This window comes from Chamaea fasciata, unplaced genomic scaffold (genome assembly GCF_029207755.1).
Source record: "Chamaea fasciata isolate MVZ Bird 193981 ecotype frontalis unplaced genomic scaffold, bChaFas1.0.hap1 SCAF_662, whole genome shotgun sequence".
Classification (NCBI taxonomy): Eukaryota; Metazoa; Chordata; class Aves; order Passeriformes; family Sylviidae; genus Chamaea; species Chamaea fasciata.
In genome coordinates this window covers 27,036-45,466 of record NW_027094747.1, presented here as the reverse complement: position 1 = coordinate 45,466, position 18,431 = coordinate 27,036, and the positions used below count along the sequence as shown (strand labels likewise).

At 62.2% G+C, this 18,431-nt stretch overlaps 2 protein-coding genes across 2 annotated transcripts; one reads left to right on the top strand and one right to left on the bottom strand.

The window, feature by feature from the left end:
* Positions 1 to 799: 799 nt before the first annotated feature.
* LOC136305790 (creatine kinase M-type-like) lies at positions 800 to 11,061 on the top strand. Its single transcript, XM_066209099.1, is given in 9 exon segments — positions 800 to 899; positions 3,701 to 3,900; positions 5,672 to 5,826; positions 6,817 to 6,949; positions 7,875 to 8,046; positions 8,856 to 8,979; positions 9,407 to 9,586; positions 9,588 to 9,597; positions 10,825 to 11,061. Coding segments are annotated over 8 exon segments (1,146 nt in total). The 5' UTR covers positions 800 to 899; positions 3,701 to 3,707; the 3' UTR covers positions 11,004 to 11,061.
* Positions 11,062 to 11,627: 566 nt separating this feature from the next.
* LOC136305788 (kunitz-type protease inhibitor 2-like) lies at positions 11,628 to 17,180 on the bottom strand. The gene is made up of 6 exons (XM_066209095.1): positions 17,061 to 17,180; positions 16,212 to 16,379; positions 15,042 to 15,080; positions 13,832 to 14,002; positions 13,274 to 13,315; positions 11,628 to 12,595 (listed from the first exon to the last, which is right to left on the bottom strand). The coding sequence occupies exons 1-6, from the start codon at positions 17,155 to 17,157 to the stop codon at positions 12,207 to 12,209; spliced, it is 906 nt and encodes a 301-aa protein (XP_066065192.1). The 5' UTR covers positions 17,158 to 17,180; the 3' UTR covers positions 11,628 to 12,206.
* Between the last annotated feature and the right edge of the window lie 1,251 nt (positions 17,181 to 18,431).

The window sequence follows — 18,431 nt, the reverse complement described above, 5'->3', positions numbered from 1 at the left end:
GGTCCCGGTATTTTTGGGGGGTGGTCCCACTCTTTTTGGGGGTGGTCCCACTATTTGGGGTCCCCCTATTTTTTGGGGGTGGTCCCGCTATTCCGGGTCCCGGTATTTTTTGGGGGGGTGGTCCCGGTATTTTGGGGCGGTCCCGTTATTTTTTGGGGGGTGGTCCCGGTATTTTGGGGCGGTCCCGTTATTTTTTGGGGGGTGGTCCCGGTATTTTGGGGCGTTCCCGGTATTTTGGGGCGTTCCCGGTATTTTTTGGGGGGTGGTCCCGGTATTTTGGGGCGTTCCCGGTATTTTGGGGCGTTCCCGGTATTTTGGGGCGGTCCCGTTATTTTTTGGGGGGGTGGTCCCGGTATTTTTGGGGGTGGTCCCGGTATTTTGGGGCGTTCCCGGTATTTTGGGGGTGGTCCCGGTATTTTTTGGGGGGGCGGTCCCGGTATTTTTTGGGGGCGTTCCCGGTATTTTGGGGCGGTCCCGTTATTTTTTGGGGGGTGGTCCCGGTATTTTGGGGCGGTCCCGGTATTTTTTGGGGGGCGTTCCCGGTATTTTGGGGTGTTCCCGGTATTTTGGGGCGGTCCCGGTATTCGGGGCGGTCCCGGCGCCCCCTCCGCCCCCGCCCCGCGGTCCCGGGGGGCGGCAGGTGCCTCGTGCCCCCCCCCCCCGCCGCCCCCCGCCCCTCCCGGGACACCCGACACCGGGGGGCGGCTCCGGGGGTCCCCGCGGGTCTGCGCTGGGGCCGGGGGCGGCCCCGCCGGGGCCGGTTCGGGCCCCCCCCGGAGCCCCCCGCGGCCGGGCGGGGTCCCGGGGGGGATAAAAGCGCCCCTGGGGGGGTCCCGCTCCCACCGCTGCCGCCCCCGCGCCCGGTACCGGCCCGAGCCCGAGCCCGCCGAGACACCCAGGTAAGGCCGGGACCCCAAAATCGGAACCGGGACCCCAAAATCGGACCGGGACCCCCAGGTGACCCCAAAATCAGAGTAGGGACCCCAAAATCGGAACAGGGACCACCGGGAGACCCCAAAATCGGAACCGGGACCCCCAGGAGACCCCAAAATCGGAACAGGGACCACCGGGAGACCCCAAAATCGGAACAGGGACCCCAAAATCGGAACAGGGACCCCAAAATCGGACCGGGACCCCTGGGAGACCCCAAAATCGGAACAGGGACCCCAAAATCGGAACAGGGACACCCGGGACCCCAAAATCGGAACCGGGACCCCAAAATCGGACCGGGACCCCCAGGTGACCCCAAAATCAGAGTAGGGACCCCAAAATCGGAACAGGGACCCCAAAATCGGAACAGGGACACCCGGGACCCCAAAATCGGAACAGGGACCACCGGGACCCCAAAATCGGAACCGGGACACCCGGGAGACCCCAAAATCGGAACAGGGACCCCAAAATCGGAACAGGGACACCCGGGACCCCAAAATCGGAACAGGGACCCCAAAATCGGAACAGGGACACCCGGGACCCCAAAATCGGAACCGGGACCCCAAAATCGGACCGGGACCCCCAGGTGACCCCAAAATCAGAGTAGGGACCCCAAAATCGGAACAGGGACCACCGGGAGACCCCAAAATCGGAACCGGGACCCCCAGGAGACCCCAAAATCGGAACAGGGACCACCGGGAGACCCCAAAATCGGAACAGGGACCCCAAAATCGGACCGGGACCCCTGGGAGACCCCAAAATCGGAACAGGGACACCCGGGACCCCAAAATCGGACCGGGACCCCCAGGAGACCCCAAAATCGGAACAGGGACACCCGGGAGACCCCAAAATCGGAACAGGGACCCCAAAATCAGAGTAGGGACCCCTGGGAGACCCCAAAATCGGAACAGGGACCACCGGGACCCCAAAATCGGAACAGGGACCCCAAAATCGGAACAGGGACACCCGGGAGACCCCAAAATCGGACCGGGACCCCCAGGTGACCCCAAAATCAGAGTAGGGACCCCAAAATCGGAACCGGGACCACCGGGACCCCAAAATCGGAACAGGGACCCCAAAATCAGAGTAGGGACCCCTGGGAGACCCCAAAATCGGACCGGGACCCCCGGGACCCCAAAATCGGACCGGGACCCCCAGGAGACCCCAAAATCGGAACAGGGACCACCGGGAGACCCCAAAATCGGAACAGGGACCACCGGGAGACCCCAAAATCGGACCGGGACCCCCAGGAGACCCCAAAATCGGACCGGGACCCCCGGGAGACCCCAAAATCGGACCGGGACCCCCCAGGTGACCCCAAAATCAGAGTAGGGACCCCAAAATCGGAACAGGGACCACCGGGACCCCAAAATCGAAACAGGGACCCCGGGAGACCCCAAAATCGGACCGGGACCACCCGGGACACCCCCGGGACCCCGAATCAGACCCGGGACACCCCCGAGACCCCCTCAGGAGACCCCCGGGATCCAACCGGGACCCGAACCGGGACCGGGACGTCCTTTGGGTCGGCCCCAAGACCCCCTGGGGGACCGGGACCCCCGGGAAGGGCCGGCACGTCCCCGGTGTCACCGGGGCCGGAACTGGGGGCCAAGGCTGGGACGGGATCGGGATCGGGATCGGGATTTGGGATCCGGGATCCGGGCCCGGGCCCGACCCCCCCCGGTGTCACAGAGACCCCCCCCCCGGGCCCCGCCCCCCCCGGGCTATAAATAGCTCCGGCCCCAACAAGGAGCGGAGCGGGGCGGCCACGCCCCATCGGCAGGACACGCCCACAAAGGACACGCCCCCTCGTGTCCCCTGTGTCACCTCTAGGGGCGCGTGTCCCCCGGTGTCCCCCCTGCTATCCCCGTGTCCCCCGTGCCACACATGCGCCCCCCTGTCACCGCTCCTGTCCCCGTGTCCCCGCAGTGTCCCCGGTGTCCCCCCACTGTCCCCAGTGTCCCCCCACTGTCCCCTCACTGTCCCCCCACTGTCCCCGGTGTCCCCGCAGTGTCCCCGGTGTCCCCAGTGTCCCCTCACTGTCCCCCCACTGTCCCCGGTGTCCCCCCGGTGTCCCCAGTGTCCCCCCACGGTCCCCATGTCCCTTCACTGTCCCCCCGGTGTCCCCGTGTCCCCACACTGTCCCCGTGTCCCGCAGCGCCGCCATGCCCATGTCCCCCCGTGTCCCCTCACTGTCCCCCCGGTGTCCCCACACTGTCCCCGTGTCCCGCAGCGCCGCCATGCCCATGTCCCCCCCGTGTCCCCTCACTGTCCCCCCGGTGTCCCCGGTGTCCCGGTGTCCCCACACTGTCCCCGTGTCCCGCAGCGCCGCCATGCCCATGTCCTCCCGTGTCCCCTCACTGTCCCCCCGGTGTCCCCACACTGTCCCCGTGTCCCGCAGCGCCGCCATGCCCGTGTCCCCCCGTGTCCCCTCACTGTCCCCCCGGTGTCCCCGGTGTCCCCGTGTCCCCACACTGTCCCCGTGTCCCGCAGCGCCGCCATGCCCGTGTCCCCCCGTGTCCCCTCACTGTCCCCCCGGTGTCCCCGGTGTCCCCGTGTCCCCACACTGTCCCCGTGTCCCGCAGCGCCGCCATGCCCGTGTCCCCCCGTGTCCCCTCACTGTCCCCCCGGTGTCCCCGGTGTCCCCGTGTCCCCACACTGTCCCCGTGTCCCGCAGCGCCGCCATGCCCGTGTCCCCCCGTGTCCCCTCACTGTCCCCCCGGTGTCCCCGGTGTCCCCCGTGTCCCCACACTGTCCCCGTGTCCCGCAGCGCCGCCATGCCGTTCAGCAACACCCACAACAAGTACAAGCTGAAGTTCTCGCCCGAGGAGGAGTTCCCGGACCTGTCCAAGCACAACAACCACATGGCCAAGGTGCTGACCCCCGCCCTGTACCAGAAACTGCGCGACAAGGAGACCCCCAGCGGCTTCACCCTGGACGACGTCATCCAGACCGGCGTGGACAACCCCGGTGGGTGCCCCCGGGGGTCCCCGACACGTCCTGGGGGTCCCCGACACACCCCGGGGGTCCCCGACACACCCCGGGGGTCCCCGACACACCCCGGGGGTCACCGACACGTCCCGGGGGTCCCCCACACACCCCGGGGGTCCCCGACACACCCCGGGGGTCCCCGACACACCCTGGGGGTCCCCGACACACCCCGGGGGTCCCCGACACACCCTGGGGGTCACCAACCCACCCTGGGGGTCCCCGACACACCCCGGGGGTCACCGACACGTCCCGGGGGTCCCCCCACACACCCTGGGGGTCACCGACACACCCCGGGGGTCCCCGACACACCCCGAGGGTCCCTGACACACCCTGGGGGTCACCGACACACCCCGGGGGTCACCGACACGTCCCGGGGGTCCCCCACACACCCTGGGGGTCCCCGACACACCCCGGGGGTCACCGACACGTCCCGGGGGTCCCCCACACACCCTGGGGGTCACCGACACACCCCGGGGGTCCCCGACACACCCTGGGGGTCACCAACCCACCCTGGGGGTCCCCGACACACCCCGGGGGTCACCGACACACCCCGGGGGTCACCCGACACGTCCTGGGGGTCCCCCACACACCCTGGGGGTCCCTGACACACCCCGGGGGGTCACCGACACGTCCTGGGGGTCCCCCACACACCCCGAGGGTCCCTGACACACCCTGGGGGTCACCGACACACCCCGGGGGTCACCGACACACCCCGGGGATCCCCGACACACCCCGAGGGTCCCTGACACACCCTGGGGGTCCCCGACACACCCCGGGGGTCCCCGACACACCCCGGGGGTCACCGACACACCCCGGGGGTCACCGACACACCCTGGGGGTCCCCCATGCCCCCCCGGGGGTCCCCCACACGCCATGGGGGTCCCTGAAACACCCCGGGAGTCCCCGACACGTCCTGGGGGTCCCCGACACACCCTGGGGGTCCCTGACACACCCTGGGGGCCCCCGACATGTCCTGGGGGTCTCCAACCCATCCATGGCATCCCAGATCTGTACCTGGGGCCAGAGACCCCTCCCCACGTCCCAGTGCCCCATCCCAGTGCCCCATCCCAGTGCCGTACTGGTCCCAGTGCCCCATCCCAGTGCCCCATACTGGTCCCATACCCATTCCCAGTGCCCCACACTGGTCCCAGTGCCCCACACTGGTCCCAGTGCCCCATACTGGTCCCATACCCATTCCCAGTGCCCCATCCCGGTGCCGTACTGGTCCCAGTGACGGTCCCATTCCGGTGTCCCCACCAGGCCACCCGTTCATCATGACGGTGGGTCACTCCCCAGTGCCCCATACTGGTCCCACACTGGTCCCAGTGCCCCATACTGGTCCCATACCCATTCCCAGTGCCCCATACTGGTCCCAGTGCCGTACTGGTCCCAGTGACGGTCCCGCACCGGTGTCCCCGCCAGGCCACCCGTTCATCATGACGGTGGGTCACTCCCCAGTGTCCCACACTGGTCCCAGTGCCCCATACTGGTCCCAGTGCCCCATACTGGTCCCATACCCATTCCCAGTGCCCCATCCCGGTGCCGTACTGGTCCCAGTGACGGTCCCGCACCGGTGTCCCCGCCAGGCCACCCGTTCATCATGACGGTGGGTCACTCCCCAGTGTCCCACACTGGTCCCAGTGCCCCATACTGGTCCCAGTACCCCATACTGGTCCCATACCCATTCCCAGTGCCCCATCCCAGTGCCGTACTGGTCCCAGTGACGGTCCCGCACCGGTGTCCCCGCCAGGCCACCCGTTCATCATGACGGTGGGCTGCGTGGCCGGGGACGAGGAGTCGTACGAGGTGTTCAAGGAGCTCTTCGACCCCGTGATCGAGGACAGGCACGGCGGCTACAAACCCACCGACAAGCACCGCACCGACCTCAACCACGAGAACCTCAAGGTCGGGGGGCCCTAAAACCGGGGGGGGGCCCTGAAATCTGGGGAGGGGTCCCTAAAACTGGGGAGGGGTCCCTAAAACTGGGGAGGGGTTCCTAAAACTGGGGGGGGTCCCTGAAATCTGGGGAGGGGGTCCCTAAAATCTGGGGAGGGGGTCCCTAAAACTGGGGGGGGGTCCCTGAAATCTGGGGAGGGGGTCCCTAAAACTGGGGGGGGGTCCCTAAAACTGGGGGGGGTCCCTAAAACCGGGGGGGGTCCCTGAAATCTGGGGAGGGGGTCCCTGAAATCTGGGGAGGGGTCCCTAAAACTGGGGAGGGTCCCTGAAATCTGGGGGGGGGTCCCTAAAACTGGGGAGGGGTTCCTAAAACCGGGGGGGTCCCTGAAATCTGGGGGGGTGGTCCCTAAAACTGGGGAGGGGTTCCTAAAACCGGGGGGGTCCCTGAAATCTGGGGAGGGGTCCCTGAAATCTGGAGGGGTCCCCGGAATCTGGGGGTGGGGGGGGGTCCCCGAGGTCTCAGGGAATTTTGGGGGGATTTCGGACGGATTTCGGGGGGAATTTTCAGGGAATTTCGGGGGGAAATTTTCAGGGGATTTTGAGGGGATTTCAGACGGATTTTGGGCGGGAATTTTCAGGGGATTTTGAGGGGATTTCGGACGGATTTCGGGGGGAGTTTTCAGGGAATTTTGGGGGGAAATTTTCCGGGAATTTTGGGGAAAATTTTCAGGGGATTTCGGGAGGATTTCGGACGGATTTCGGGGGGAATTTTCCGGGAATTTCGGGGGGATTTCGGACGGATTTCGGGGGGAGTTTTCAGGGGATTTTGGGGGGATTTCGGACGGATTTCGGGGGGAATTTTCCGGGGATTTTGGGGGGATTTCGGACGGATTTCGGGGGGAGTTTTCAGGGGATTTTGGGGGGATTTCGGACGGATTTCGGGGGGAATTTTCCGGGAATTTGGGGGGATTTTGGGGTGACCTTTGGGGGCGTCCCCAGGGCGGGGAGGACCTGGACCCCAAGTACGTGCTGAGCAGCCGCGTCCGCACCGGCCGCAGCATCAAGGGCTACTCGCTGCCGCCCCACTGCAGCCGCGGCGAGCGCCGCGCCATCGAGAAGCTCTCGGTGACAGGTGAGGGCGGGGCCCGCACGGGGCGTGGGCGGCGTGGGCGTGGCCTGAGAGGGTGGGGCTGGTTGAGGTTGAGGTTGGCTAGGGCGTGGTCTGAGGGGGGGGGCGGTCAGGGGTAGGGATGGATTTGGGATCAGTTTGGGATGGGATTTGGGATGACATCAGCATGGATTTGGGATGGATTTGGGATGGATTTGGGATGGATTTGGGATGAAATCAGCATGGATTTGGGATGGATTTGGGATCAATTAAAGATGGATTTGGGATGAAATCAGCATGGATTTGGGATGGATTTGGGATGGATTTGGGATGAAATCAGCATGGATTTGGGATGGATTTGGGATGGATTTGGGATGGATTTGGGCTGGATGTGGGATAAATTTGGGGTGGATTTGGGATGAAATCAGCATGGATTTGGGCTGGATTTGGGATAAATTAAAGATGGATTTGGGATGGATTTAGGATAGATTTGGGGTAAGTTTGGGATGGATTTAGGATAAATTTGGGATGAATTTAAGAAGGATTTAGGATAAATTTGGGATAAATTTAGGATGGATTTGGGCTGAATTTAGGCTGGGTTTGGGATAAATTTGGGGTGGATTTGGGATAAAATCAGCATGGCTTTAGGCTGGATTTGGGATGAATTAAGGCTGGATTTGGGATGAATTTGGGATAAATTTGGTACGGATTTGGGCTGGATTTAGGATGGATTTGGGATAAATTTAGGATGGATTTAGGATAAATTTGGGATGAATTTGGGCTGGGTTTGGGATAAATTAAGGATGGATTTGGGCTGGATTTGGGCTGGACGGGCGTGTCCACTCTGCCTTTGTCCTGCCTGGGCGTGACCCGGCCGTGTCCAATCCCGGTCGGGCGTGGCCGGGCGTGGCCGGGGGGGCGTGTCCACGCCCTGACCACGCCCCCGCAGCCCTGAACAGCCTGGAGGGGGAGTTCAAGGGCAAGTACTACCCGCTGAAGGCCATGACGGAGCAGGAGCAGCAGCAGCTCATCGACGACCACTTCCTGTTCGACAAACCCGTGTCCCCGCTGCTGCTGGCCTCGGGCATGGCCCGCGACTGGCCCGACGCCCGCGGCATCTGGTGGGCACCGGGGGGCGCCGGGGGGCGCCGGGGGGGGCCTGGGGGACACCTGGGGGGGCCTGGGGACACCTGGGGACACCTGGGGGACACCTGGGGGGGCCTGGGGACACCTGGGGACACCTGGGGGGGCCTGGGGGACACCTGGGGACACCTGGAGGACACCTGGGGGGGCCTGGGGGACACCTGGGGACACCTGGGGGGCATCTGGGGGGACAGCTGGGGGGGCCTGGGGGGCACCTGGGGACACCTGGGGGGCACCTGGGGACACCTGGGGGACACCTGGGGGGGGCCTGGGGACACCTGGGGGACACCTGGGGACATCTGGGGGGGCCTGGGGACACCTGGGGACACCTGGGGACACCTGGGGGGGCCTGGGGGGCACCTGGGGACACCTGGGGGACACCTGGGGGGCATCTGGGGACACCTGGGGGGGCCTGGGGGGGCCTGGGGACACCTGGGGGACATCTGGGGGGGGCTGGGGGCCTGGAGGGGCACCTGGGGGCACTTGGGGGGTGCTGGGGGGCACCTGGGGACACCTGGGGGACATCTGGGGACACCTTGGGGGCACCTGGGGGGTGCTGGGGGCAGCTGGGGACACCTGGATGGTTTTGGGGGGCACCTGTGGGACACCTGGGGACACCTGGAGGGTTCTGGGGGGCATCTGGGGGTGCCTGGAGGGCACCTGGGGACACCTGGGGACACCTGGGGGACACCTGTGGGACACCTGGGGACACCTGGGGACACCTGGGGGACACCTGGGGACACCTGGGGACACCTGGGGGACACCTCGCTGTCCCCCCCCCCCGCAGGCACAACGACAACAAGACGTTCCTGGTGTGGGTGAACGAGGAGGATCACCTGCGGGTCATCTCCATGGAGAAGGGGGGCAACATGAAGGAGGTGTTCCGGCGCTTCTGCGTCGGCCTCAAGAAGGTCAGGGGGGTCCTGGGGACACCTGGGGACACCTGGGGGCACCTGGGGCGGAGAGAGGCCCCAAAATCCACCGAGAGATCCCCGAAATCCCGGAGGAAATCCATCAGATTGAAACGGGGGGGGGGGGGAAGCTCCAGATCTGAGGGGGAATCCCGGGATTTGTGGGGCGGGAGAGGATGGGCAGCTCGTTCCGGCCTGGAATTCTGGGAACTCCCGGGAATTTGGGGACATCTGGGGACATTGAGGGGCCTCTGGGGACATGGGAGAACTTCGGGGGACACCGGGGGGACTTTGGGACAGGTGGGAATTTCGGGGACAGGGAGAACTTTGGGGACATCGGGGGACGGCAGGAGGTGTCCATGTCCCCGTCCCCCCCCCCCCCGGTGTCCCCAAATGTCCCCAAATTCGGTGCCCACCCCTCCCCCAGATCGAGGAGATCTTCAAGAAGGCCGGGCACCCGTTCATGTGGACGGAGCACCTGGGCTACATCCTCACCTGCCCGTCCAACCTGGGCACGGGGCTGCGCGGCGGCGTCCACGTGCGCCTGCAGCACCTGAGCCAGCACCCCAAGTTCGACGAGATCCTCAAGCGCCTGCGCCTGCAGAGAACGCGGCACAGGTGAGCCTGACTCACCTGAGCGGGGAGAAGCCCCGCCCCAAATCCACCTGGAGGGGAAATTCCCGCCCAAAACTGAGGCGGCAGGCAGGGCTGGGCAGCCGGTGGTCAGGGGCTGCTCACGGCTGTCCTGGCTGTCGCTGTCCCCTTGTCCAGGCGGGGTGGCCATGGCTGACCCCTGACCCCTGTCCCTGTCCCCAGGCGGGGTGGACACTGCGGCCGTGGGGCCGTGGGGACACTGGGGGGTGCCGTGGGGTGGTCAGTGGGGTGGTCAGTGGGTGGTCAGGGCTGTCCTGACTGTCCGTGGGTCACTGTCCCTGTGTCCCTGTCCAGGCGGGGTGGACACGGCCGCCGTGGGGACACTGGTGGTGCCGTGGGGTGGACAATGGGTGGTCAGGGCTGTCCGTGGGTCACTGTCCCTGTGCCCCCTGTCCAGGCAGGGTGGACATGGTCGTGGTGGGGTCATGGGGACACTGGGGGTGCTGTGGGGTGTCCATGGCTGTCCGTGGGTCACTGTCCCTGTGTCCCCTGTCCCGTCCCCAGACGGGGTGGACACAGCGGCCATGGGGACACTGGGGGTGCCGTGGGGTGGTCAGTGGGTGGACAGTGGGTGGTCAGTGCTGTCCTGGCTGTCCGTGGGTCACTGTCCCTGTGTCCCCTGTCCCTGTCCAGGCAGGGGTGGACACAGCGGCCGTGGGGACACTGGTGGTGCCGTGGGGTGGACAGTGGGTGGTCAGTGCTGTCCTGGCTGTCCGTGGGTCACTGTCCCTGTGTCCCCTGTCCAGGCGGGGTGGACACTGCGGCCGTGGGGCCACGGGGACACTGGGGGTGCCGTGGGGTGGTCAGTGGGTGGTCAGTGCTGTCCTGGCTGTCCGTGGGTCACTGTCCCTGTGTCCCCTGTCCAGGCAGGGTGGACATGGTCGTGGTGGGGTCATGGGGACACTGGTGGTGCCGTGGGGTGGTCAGTAGGTGGTCAGGGCTGTCCGTGGGTCACTGTCCCTGTGTCCCCTGTCCAGGTGGGGTGGACACAGCGGCCGTGGGGACACTGGTGGTGCCGTGGGGTGGTCAGTGGGTGGTCAGGGCTGTCCGTGGGTCACTGTCCCTGTGTCCCCTGTCCAGGCGGGGTGGACACTGCGGCCGTGGGGACACTGGTGGTGCCGTGGGGTGGTCAGTGGGTGGCCAGGGCTGTCCTGACTGTCCGTGGGTCACTGTCCCTGTGTCCCTGTCCAGGCGGGGTGGACACGGCCGCCGTGGGCGCCGTGTTCGACATCTCCAACGCCGACCGCCTGGGCTTCTCGGAGGTGGAGCAGGTGCAGATGGTGGTGGACGGCGTCAAGCTGATGGTGGAGATGGAGAAGAAGCTGGAGCAGAAGCAGCCCATCGACGACATGATCCCGGCGCAGAAATAGGGCGGCGGGAGCCCCGAGGGCGCCCCGGGCCGGCCCCAATAAACGCTGCCGGTCCCCAGCCTGGTCGCCCGTCTCACTTTGGGGAGGGGGGCACAGGAAATTTGGGGGTCCCAGCAGAGTCCGGGCACAGTTCCGCACCCCACCCTCCCCCAGAATCTCCCCGGAGACCCTCCCAGATGTGGGGAGCCCTTAAAGCCTTTTTGTTTCCCCAAAATCCCATTTTTTTTCTCCCAAAAAAACCTCCATTTTCCCCCCTCCCAAACCCCATTTTTACCCCAAATCCCTCATTTTTTTTTCCCCAAATAAATCCCAATTTTTCCCCAGGAAAAACCCATTTCCGCCCCCACCCAAACCCCCCCATTTTTTCCTCCCCAAAATCCCATTTTTTTCCCAAAAAAACCTCCATTTTCCCCCCTCCCAAACCCCATTTTTACCCCAAATCCCTCATTTTTTTTTTTCCCCAAATAAATCCCAATTTTTCCCCAGGAAAAACCCATTTCCCCCCCAAAACTCCTCATTTTTCCAAATAAATACATTTTTTTTTTCCCCTCCAAAAAAACCCCATTTTCCCCCCCACCATTTTTTCCTCCCCAAAATCCCAATTTTTCCCCCTCGAACAAACGGTTCCGATCTTCCCTTTATTCCAACAAATCCCTGGAACGTACAAAAAAAAAAAAAAAAAATCTTCCCCAAATCATTCCCGGAGCCAAAATCCCCTCGATTCGACCCAAAAAGAATCACACAAACCCACGAGGAGCTGGAGACCCCCCCTCAAAAAAAAAAAAAAACCCAAAAATCCAAATTTTGGGGGAAATTTCGAATCCAGCTGGGAGGAAAAAAAAAAATTAAAAAAAAGGGGAAAATGCCCCAAATTTGGGGGAAATTCGGGTGGGTTTTTTTTTTCCTTTGGAGGTTTTTTTTTTTGGGGGTTTCTCCAAAATTCCCTTTTTTTCCCCTTTTGTTCCTCCCCAAAAAAAAAAAAAAAATCACTAAAAATCACCGGGGGAGGGCGGAGCACGGATCATTATCAGGGAGGTTTTTTTGGGGTGGATTTTGGGATTTTTTGGGGATTTTTTAAGGGGGTGTTTCTGGAGGTATTTTTGCACGTGACGATTTCCCAAAAAATTCCCATTTTTTTTTTCTACCAAAAAAAAGAGAAAAAAAAAAATCACTAAAAATCACCGGGGGAGGGCGGAGCACGGATCATTGTCTGGGGGTTTTGGGGTGGATTTTGGGTGATTTTGGGTGTTTTTTGGGTGTTTTTGGGTGTTTTTGGGGTGTTTTTGGGTGGTTTTTGGGTGTTTTTGGGTGTTTTTGGGTGTTTTTGGGGTGTTTTGGGGTGTTTTTGGATGTTTTTGGGGGTGTTTTGGGGTGTTTTGGGGTGTTTTTGGGTGTTTTTGGGGTGTTTTGGGTGTTTTTGGGTGTCTTTGGGCGTTTTCGGGGCCTCAGGCGGGGGTAGGGGTCCTTCATCAGGCACTCCTGGTCCTCGGGGGCTCGCGGGGCTCGCGGCGTCCTCCGGCAGCGGCGAAGGCCCAGGGTGAGCCCCGAGCCCAGGGCGGCGCCCAGGGCCAGGAGACCCCCCAGGAACGGCCCTGGGGGGACACAGGTGGGGTCAGGGACACCCGGGGGGGTTTGGGGACATTTGGGGACATTGGGATGGGGACAGGGACATCCCCGGGGGGGGATTTGGGGACATTTGGGGACATTTGGGGACATTTGGGGACATTGGGATGGGGACAGGGACACCCCGGGGGGGGTTTGGGGACGTTTGGGGACATTTGGGGACATTTGGGGACACCGGGATGGGGTTAGGGACATCCCCGGGGGGATTTGGGGACATTTGGGGACATTGGGGGACATTGGGATGGGGTTAGGGACATCCCCGGGGGGGATTTGGGGACATTTGGGGACATTTGGGGACATTGGGATGGGGTTAGGGACATCCCCGGGGGGGATTTGGGGACATTTGGGGACATTTGGGGACATCTGGGGACATTGGGGGACATTGGGGACATTTGGGGACATTTGGGGACATTTGGGGACATTGGGGACATTGGGATGGGGACAGGGACAACCCGGGGGGGTTTTGGGGGGATTTGGGGACATTTGGGGACATTTGGGGACATTGGGATGGGGACAGGGACACCCGGGGGGGATTTGGGGACATTTGGGGACATCTGGGGACATTTGGGATGGGGACAGGGACACCCCGGGGGGATTTGGGGACATTTGGGGACATTTGGGGACATTTGGGGACATTTGGGACTCACCTTTGGAGGAGAAGAATCTCCGGAATTCGCCGCCGGAATCGTCTGGGAGGAGAGAAAAAAATCCGGGGATTTTTGGGGGGAGATTTGGGAATTTCAGTCACGATACGGGGGAAAATTTTTGGCCGAATTCTTTTAATTTCAGGGAACTTTTTGGCCGAATTCTTTTAATTCCAGGGAATGTTTTTGGCCGAATTCTTTTTTAAATTTCAGGGCAACTTTTGGGCTGGATTTTTTTTTTTTTAAATTTCAGGAGGGCGGATTTTTTTTTTTCTGTTTCAGCTCAATTTTTTTTTTTTTTGGGGAGGGGGTTGGGCGTTTTTCATTCCCAGGCAATTTTTTTTTTTTGGGGGGGGGGTCAAAATTTTTTTTAAAAAACTTTGGGGTGGATTTTTTTTTCATTTCAGGGCGGCTCTTTTTAATTTTGGGGCTATCTTGACGGGATTTTTTTTTTTTTAATTCCGGAACCATTTTTGGGCTGTTTTTTTTGTTTTTTTTTTTTAATTCCCCGGGCTATTTTTTGGGGCAAATTTTCCCGCTTTTGGGGAGGATTTCCCTCACCTGGCGGGGGCCGGCAGCGGCGCAGACACTCCTGCTCGTCCTGGTGGTTGTTGGCGTTGCCCCGGCAGCCGCCGTAGGTGAATTCCCGGCAGGATTTCTCCTGGGGGCTGTAGTACCAGCGGGGAAACGCCGCCCGGCACGGCCCCGTCACCGGGGGGGCCGAGCACCGCTCTGGGGGGGCAAAAAACGGGGGGTCAGGGGGGGCCCGGGCCACCAGATCCCCCCGAAAATCCAAAAATTCCCGCCCGGAAAGTCGAAATTTCCCGTTAAATCTGCATTACGTCCGTTCAAAAGTCAAAACTTCCCGTTAAATCTGCATTACGTCCCCTCAAAAGCCGAAATTTCCCGTTAAATCTGCGTTACGTCCCTCCAAAAGCCGAAATTCCCGTTAAATCTGCATTACGTCCCTTCAAAAGTCAAAATTTCCCGTTAAATCTGCATTACGTCCCTCCAAAAGCCGAAACTTCCCGTTAAATCTGCATTACGTCCCTCCAAAAGCCGAAATTTCCCGTTAAATCTGCATTACGTCCCTCCAAAAGCCGAAATTTCCCGTTAAATCTGCATTACGTCCCTCCAAAACCCGAAACTTCCCGTTAAATCTGCATTACGTCCCTCCAAAAGCCGAAATTCCCGTTAAATCTGCATTACGTCCCTTCAAAAGCCGAAACTTCCCGTTAAATCTGCAGCAAGCCCGTTGGAAATCCAAAATTCCCGGCTGGATTTGCAGCAAACCCGCCGGGAAGTTCAAATTCCCCGTTAAATCCACCCGCGACCACACCGGAATTCCACATTTCCCGTTAAATCTGCATCACAGCCCTTCAAAAGGCAAAGCCTCCCCCTAAACCCGCAGCAAAGCCGTTCCGAAATCCAAAATTCCCGGATGGATTTTCCAGCCAATCTCTTCCAAAGTCAAAATTTCCCGTGAAATCTGCATGAAATCCATTGAAAATCCAAGACTTCCCGTTCGATCTGCTTTATATCCCCCCAAAATTCCAAATTTCCCGCTTAAGTCCGCATCAAATCCTTCCAAAATTCAAACTTTGATGTTCGCTCCACGTTATATCCCTTCGAAACTCAAGATTTCCACTCAACTCCGCCCCGAACCCCTCCAAAATTCCAGATTTCCACTCAAGTCCGGCCCAAATCCCTTCGGAATTCCCGGATTCCGGCTCGATCCCCCCCCAAAATCCCGTGGGAAATCCGGAGTTACCTGCTAAGGTGGAATTGCTGGTGACGGGGCCGGAGAGAGCTGCGGAAAAAACGGGAAAAAATGGGAAAAATGGGGGGGGGGGGAGGGGAAAAAAAAAGGGAAAAACGGCATCAGACCCGGGGGAGTCGGCACCAAAATATCCCAAAAATCCTGAACTTCCTTCGCTTTGGGTCCCTGCTCCGTGGAATTTGGCATCAAAATAACAACAGCAACACCAATAATAATAATTTGAGCTATTATATTATTAATTATAACACGGTTGTTACCATTTATAATCACAATAACGTGGTGTTATATTTTACACTCTTTTATTTTATTTAGCATATTGAAGTTTTTATTTCATTGTTATATTGCGGTTGATCGTTACCACCGTCGTCATTATTATTTCCGTTTGTCACCTCCCCCGGAAGCCCAAAAACATCCCCGACATTTCCTCGAGTCCTCCCCCCCGCGGTGTCCCCCGGTCCCTCCCGGTGTCCCGGTGTCCCCCCGGTGTCCCCCCCATTCCCTCCCGGTGTCCCGGTGTCCCTCCGGTGTCCCCCCCCATTCCCTCCCGGTGTCCCGGTGTCCCCCCGGTGTCCCCCCCGGTTCCCTCCCGGTGTCCCGGTGTCCCGGTGTCCCCCCGGTGTCCCCCAGTCCTCCCCTATCCCCCATTCCCGGTGTCTCCCGGTGTCCTCCAGTGTCCCCCGGTCCCTCCCGGTGTCACCATGTCCCCCCGGTGTCCCCCCGGTGTCCCCCCCGGTTCCCTCCCGGTCACCCCCAGTGTCCTGCCCGGTGTCCTCTGGTGTCCCCCCGGTGTCCCGGTGTCCCCCGGTCCTCTCCCATCCTCCATTCCCGGTGTCTCCCGGTGTCCTCCAGTGTCCCCCGGTCCCTCCCGGTGTCCCAGTGTCCCCCCGGTGTCCCCCGGTGTCCCCCGGTGTCCCGGTCCTACCGGCGGCCCCGCAGCTCTCCCGGCACTCCGGTTCGCTGCCGAAGTTGTTCCCGTCCCCTCCCCGGTCCTCCCCTATCCCCCATTCCCGGTGTCCCCCGGTGTCCCGGTCCTACCGGTGCCCCCGCAGCTCTCCCGGCACTCCGGTTCGCTGCCGAAGTTGTTCCCGTTCCCTCCCCGGTCCTCCCCTATCCCCCATTCCCGGTGTCCCCCCGGTGTCCCCCCGGGTGTCCCGGTCCTACCGGTGCCCCCGCAGCTCTCCCGGCACTCCGGTTCGCTGCCGAAGTTGTTCCCGTTGCCGCCGCAGCCGCCGAACACGAAGCTCTGGCAGCTCCCGGCGGAGGCGTTAAAGAACCAGCGCGGGATGGAGGCGCGGCAGCGGCCGGTGAGCGCCGGTAACCGGCACCGGGCTGCGGGGAGAGCGGGTACCGAAATCACCGAAATTTGCCCCAAAATGAACCCCGGCCCCGGTAAGCGGCCCCGGGCTGCGGGGGAGACCCGGTACCGACACCGAAATCACCGAAAGTTACCCCAAAATGAACCCAGGTCCCGGTAACCGGCACCGGGCTGCGGGGGAGACCCGGTACCGACCCTCCAAATCCGCCAAATCCTTCCTGGGATCTCCCCCCCCAAAAAAAATCCGGGATCTCCCCCCAAAAAACCTCCCAGGGAGCCCCCAGGAGCTTCCAGACCCCCCAAATCCTCCCTGGGACACTCCCAAAAATTCGGGATCCAGCCCCCAGCTCCTCCCCGGGATCCCTCAAATCCTTCCTGCCCCCCCAAAAACTCTTCCTGGGACGCCCCAAATCCCCTCCAAGACCCCCCAAAACTCTCCCCAAATCCCCTCCGAGACCCCCCAAAACTCTCCCCAAATCCCCTCCGAGACCCCCCAAAACTCTCCCCAAATCCCCTCCAAGACCCCCCAAAACTCTCCCCAAATCTCCTCCGAGACCCCCCAAAACTCTCCCCAAATCCCCTCCGAGACCCCCCAAAACTCCTCCAAGCCCCCCCCCCCCAAATTCGGGATCTCCCCCAAACTCTGCCGGGCGCCCCCAAACCACGCCCCCCGCCCCCCCGGAGCCCCCCGGTACCGGCGAGGGCGGCGGGGCCGTCCCGGGGGTCCAGCCCGGAGCCCCCCGAGCCCCCCAGGAGCAGCAGGAGCAACGGGAGGAGCCGCCCCGCCGCCATCGCAGGTGTGCGGCCCCGTGACGTCACACAGGTGCGCCGCTCGGCCACGCCCACCCGGAACCGGCCCCCGCGCGCGGGGTTGGTCACGCCCACAACGCTCCGCCCCCCCTGCGGTGACGCTCCTGTGGGGTGGGGAAAGCACCGCCCCCCTCATTTGCATGCGAGGCGGGAAATCGCGCCGTTCGGGGGGGCGGGGTCATGGGGGGCTTGGGGGGTCCCGGGGGGGGTCGGTGGGAGGGGGGTGGAGAATTTGGGGGAGAGGGGGTTAATACCGAATTTTGGGGTGGCCCCGAATTTTTGGGGAGGGTCCTGAATTTTGGGGGAGGGTCCCAGGAAGGATTTGGGGGGGATCCCGAATTCTGGGGAGGGTCCTGAATTTTGGGGGAGGGTCCTGAATTTTGGGGGGGTCCCAGGAAAGGTTTGGGGGGGTCCCAGAGAGAATTTGGAGGGTCCAAGAGTGGATTTGGGGGGGGGGTCTTAGAGGGGATTTGGGGGGGTTCTGGAAGATCCTGGAGGGTCCCAGGAAGGATTTGGGGGGATCCCGAATTTTGGGGGGATTCCTGAATTTTGGGGGGGATCCCAGGGAGGATTTGGGGGGGTCTTGGAGGGGATTTGGGGGGTCTGGAAGCTCCTGGAGTGTCCTAGGAAGGATTTGGGGGGGATCCCGAATTTTAGGGGGTTTCCTGAATTTTGGGGGGGTCCCAGGAAGGATTTGGGGGGGTCTTGGAAGGGATTTGGGGGGTCTGGAAGCTCCTGTGGGGGTCCCCGGAAGGATCTGGGGGGGATCCCGCATTTTAGGGGAGGTTCCTGAATTTTGAGGGGGTCCCAGGAAGGATTTGGGGCTTGGAGCGGGGTTTGGGGGGGTTCGGGGGGGTTTTGGGGGTTTTGGGGGGTCTCTGAGGGGGTTCGGGGGGGTTTTGGGGGGTTCGGGGGGTTCGGGGGGGTTTTGGGGGGTCTCTGGGGGGGGTCGGGGGGGTTTTGGGGGGTCTGGGGGGCTCTTGGGGGGCCCGGGGAGTTTTTTGGGGGGCGCTGTGGGGTTTTCGGGGGGGGCTGCGGGGACTTTGGGGGAGCGGATGGGAGGGGCTAGAGGGAAGTTCCAGATCTAAGCCACGCCTCCCTTGCCGCGCCCTTTTAGGCCACGCCCCCTCTCCGCAGTTCCGGGGGGGCTACATGAGGGGGGGCTCTAGGGGCGTTCTATGTTTAAGCCACGCCCATGCCACGCCCTTCTATGCCGCTCCCCCTTCCCCGGCAGCAATGGGGGGGCTCTAGGGGGA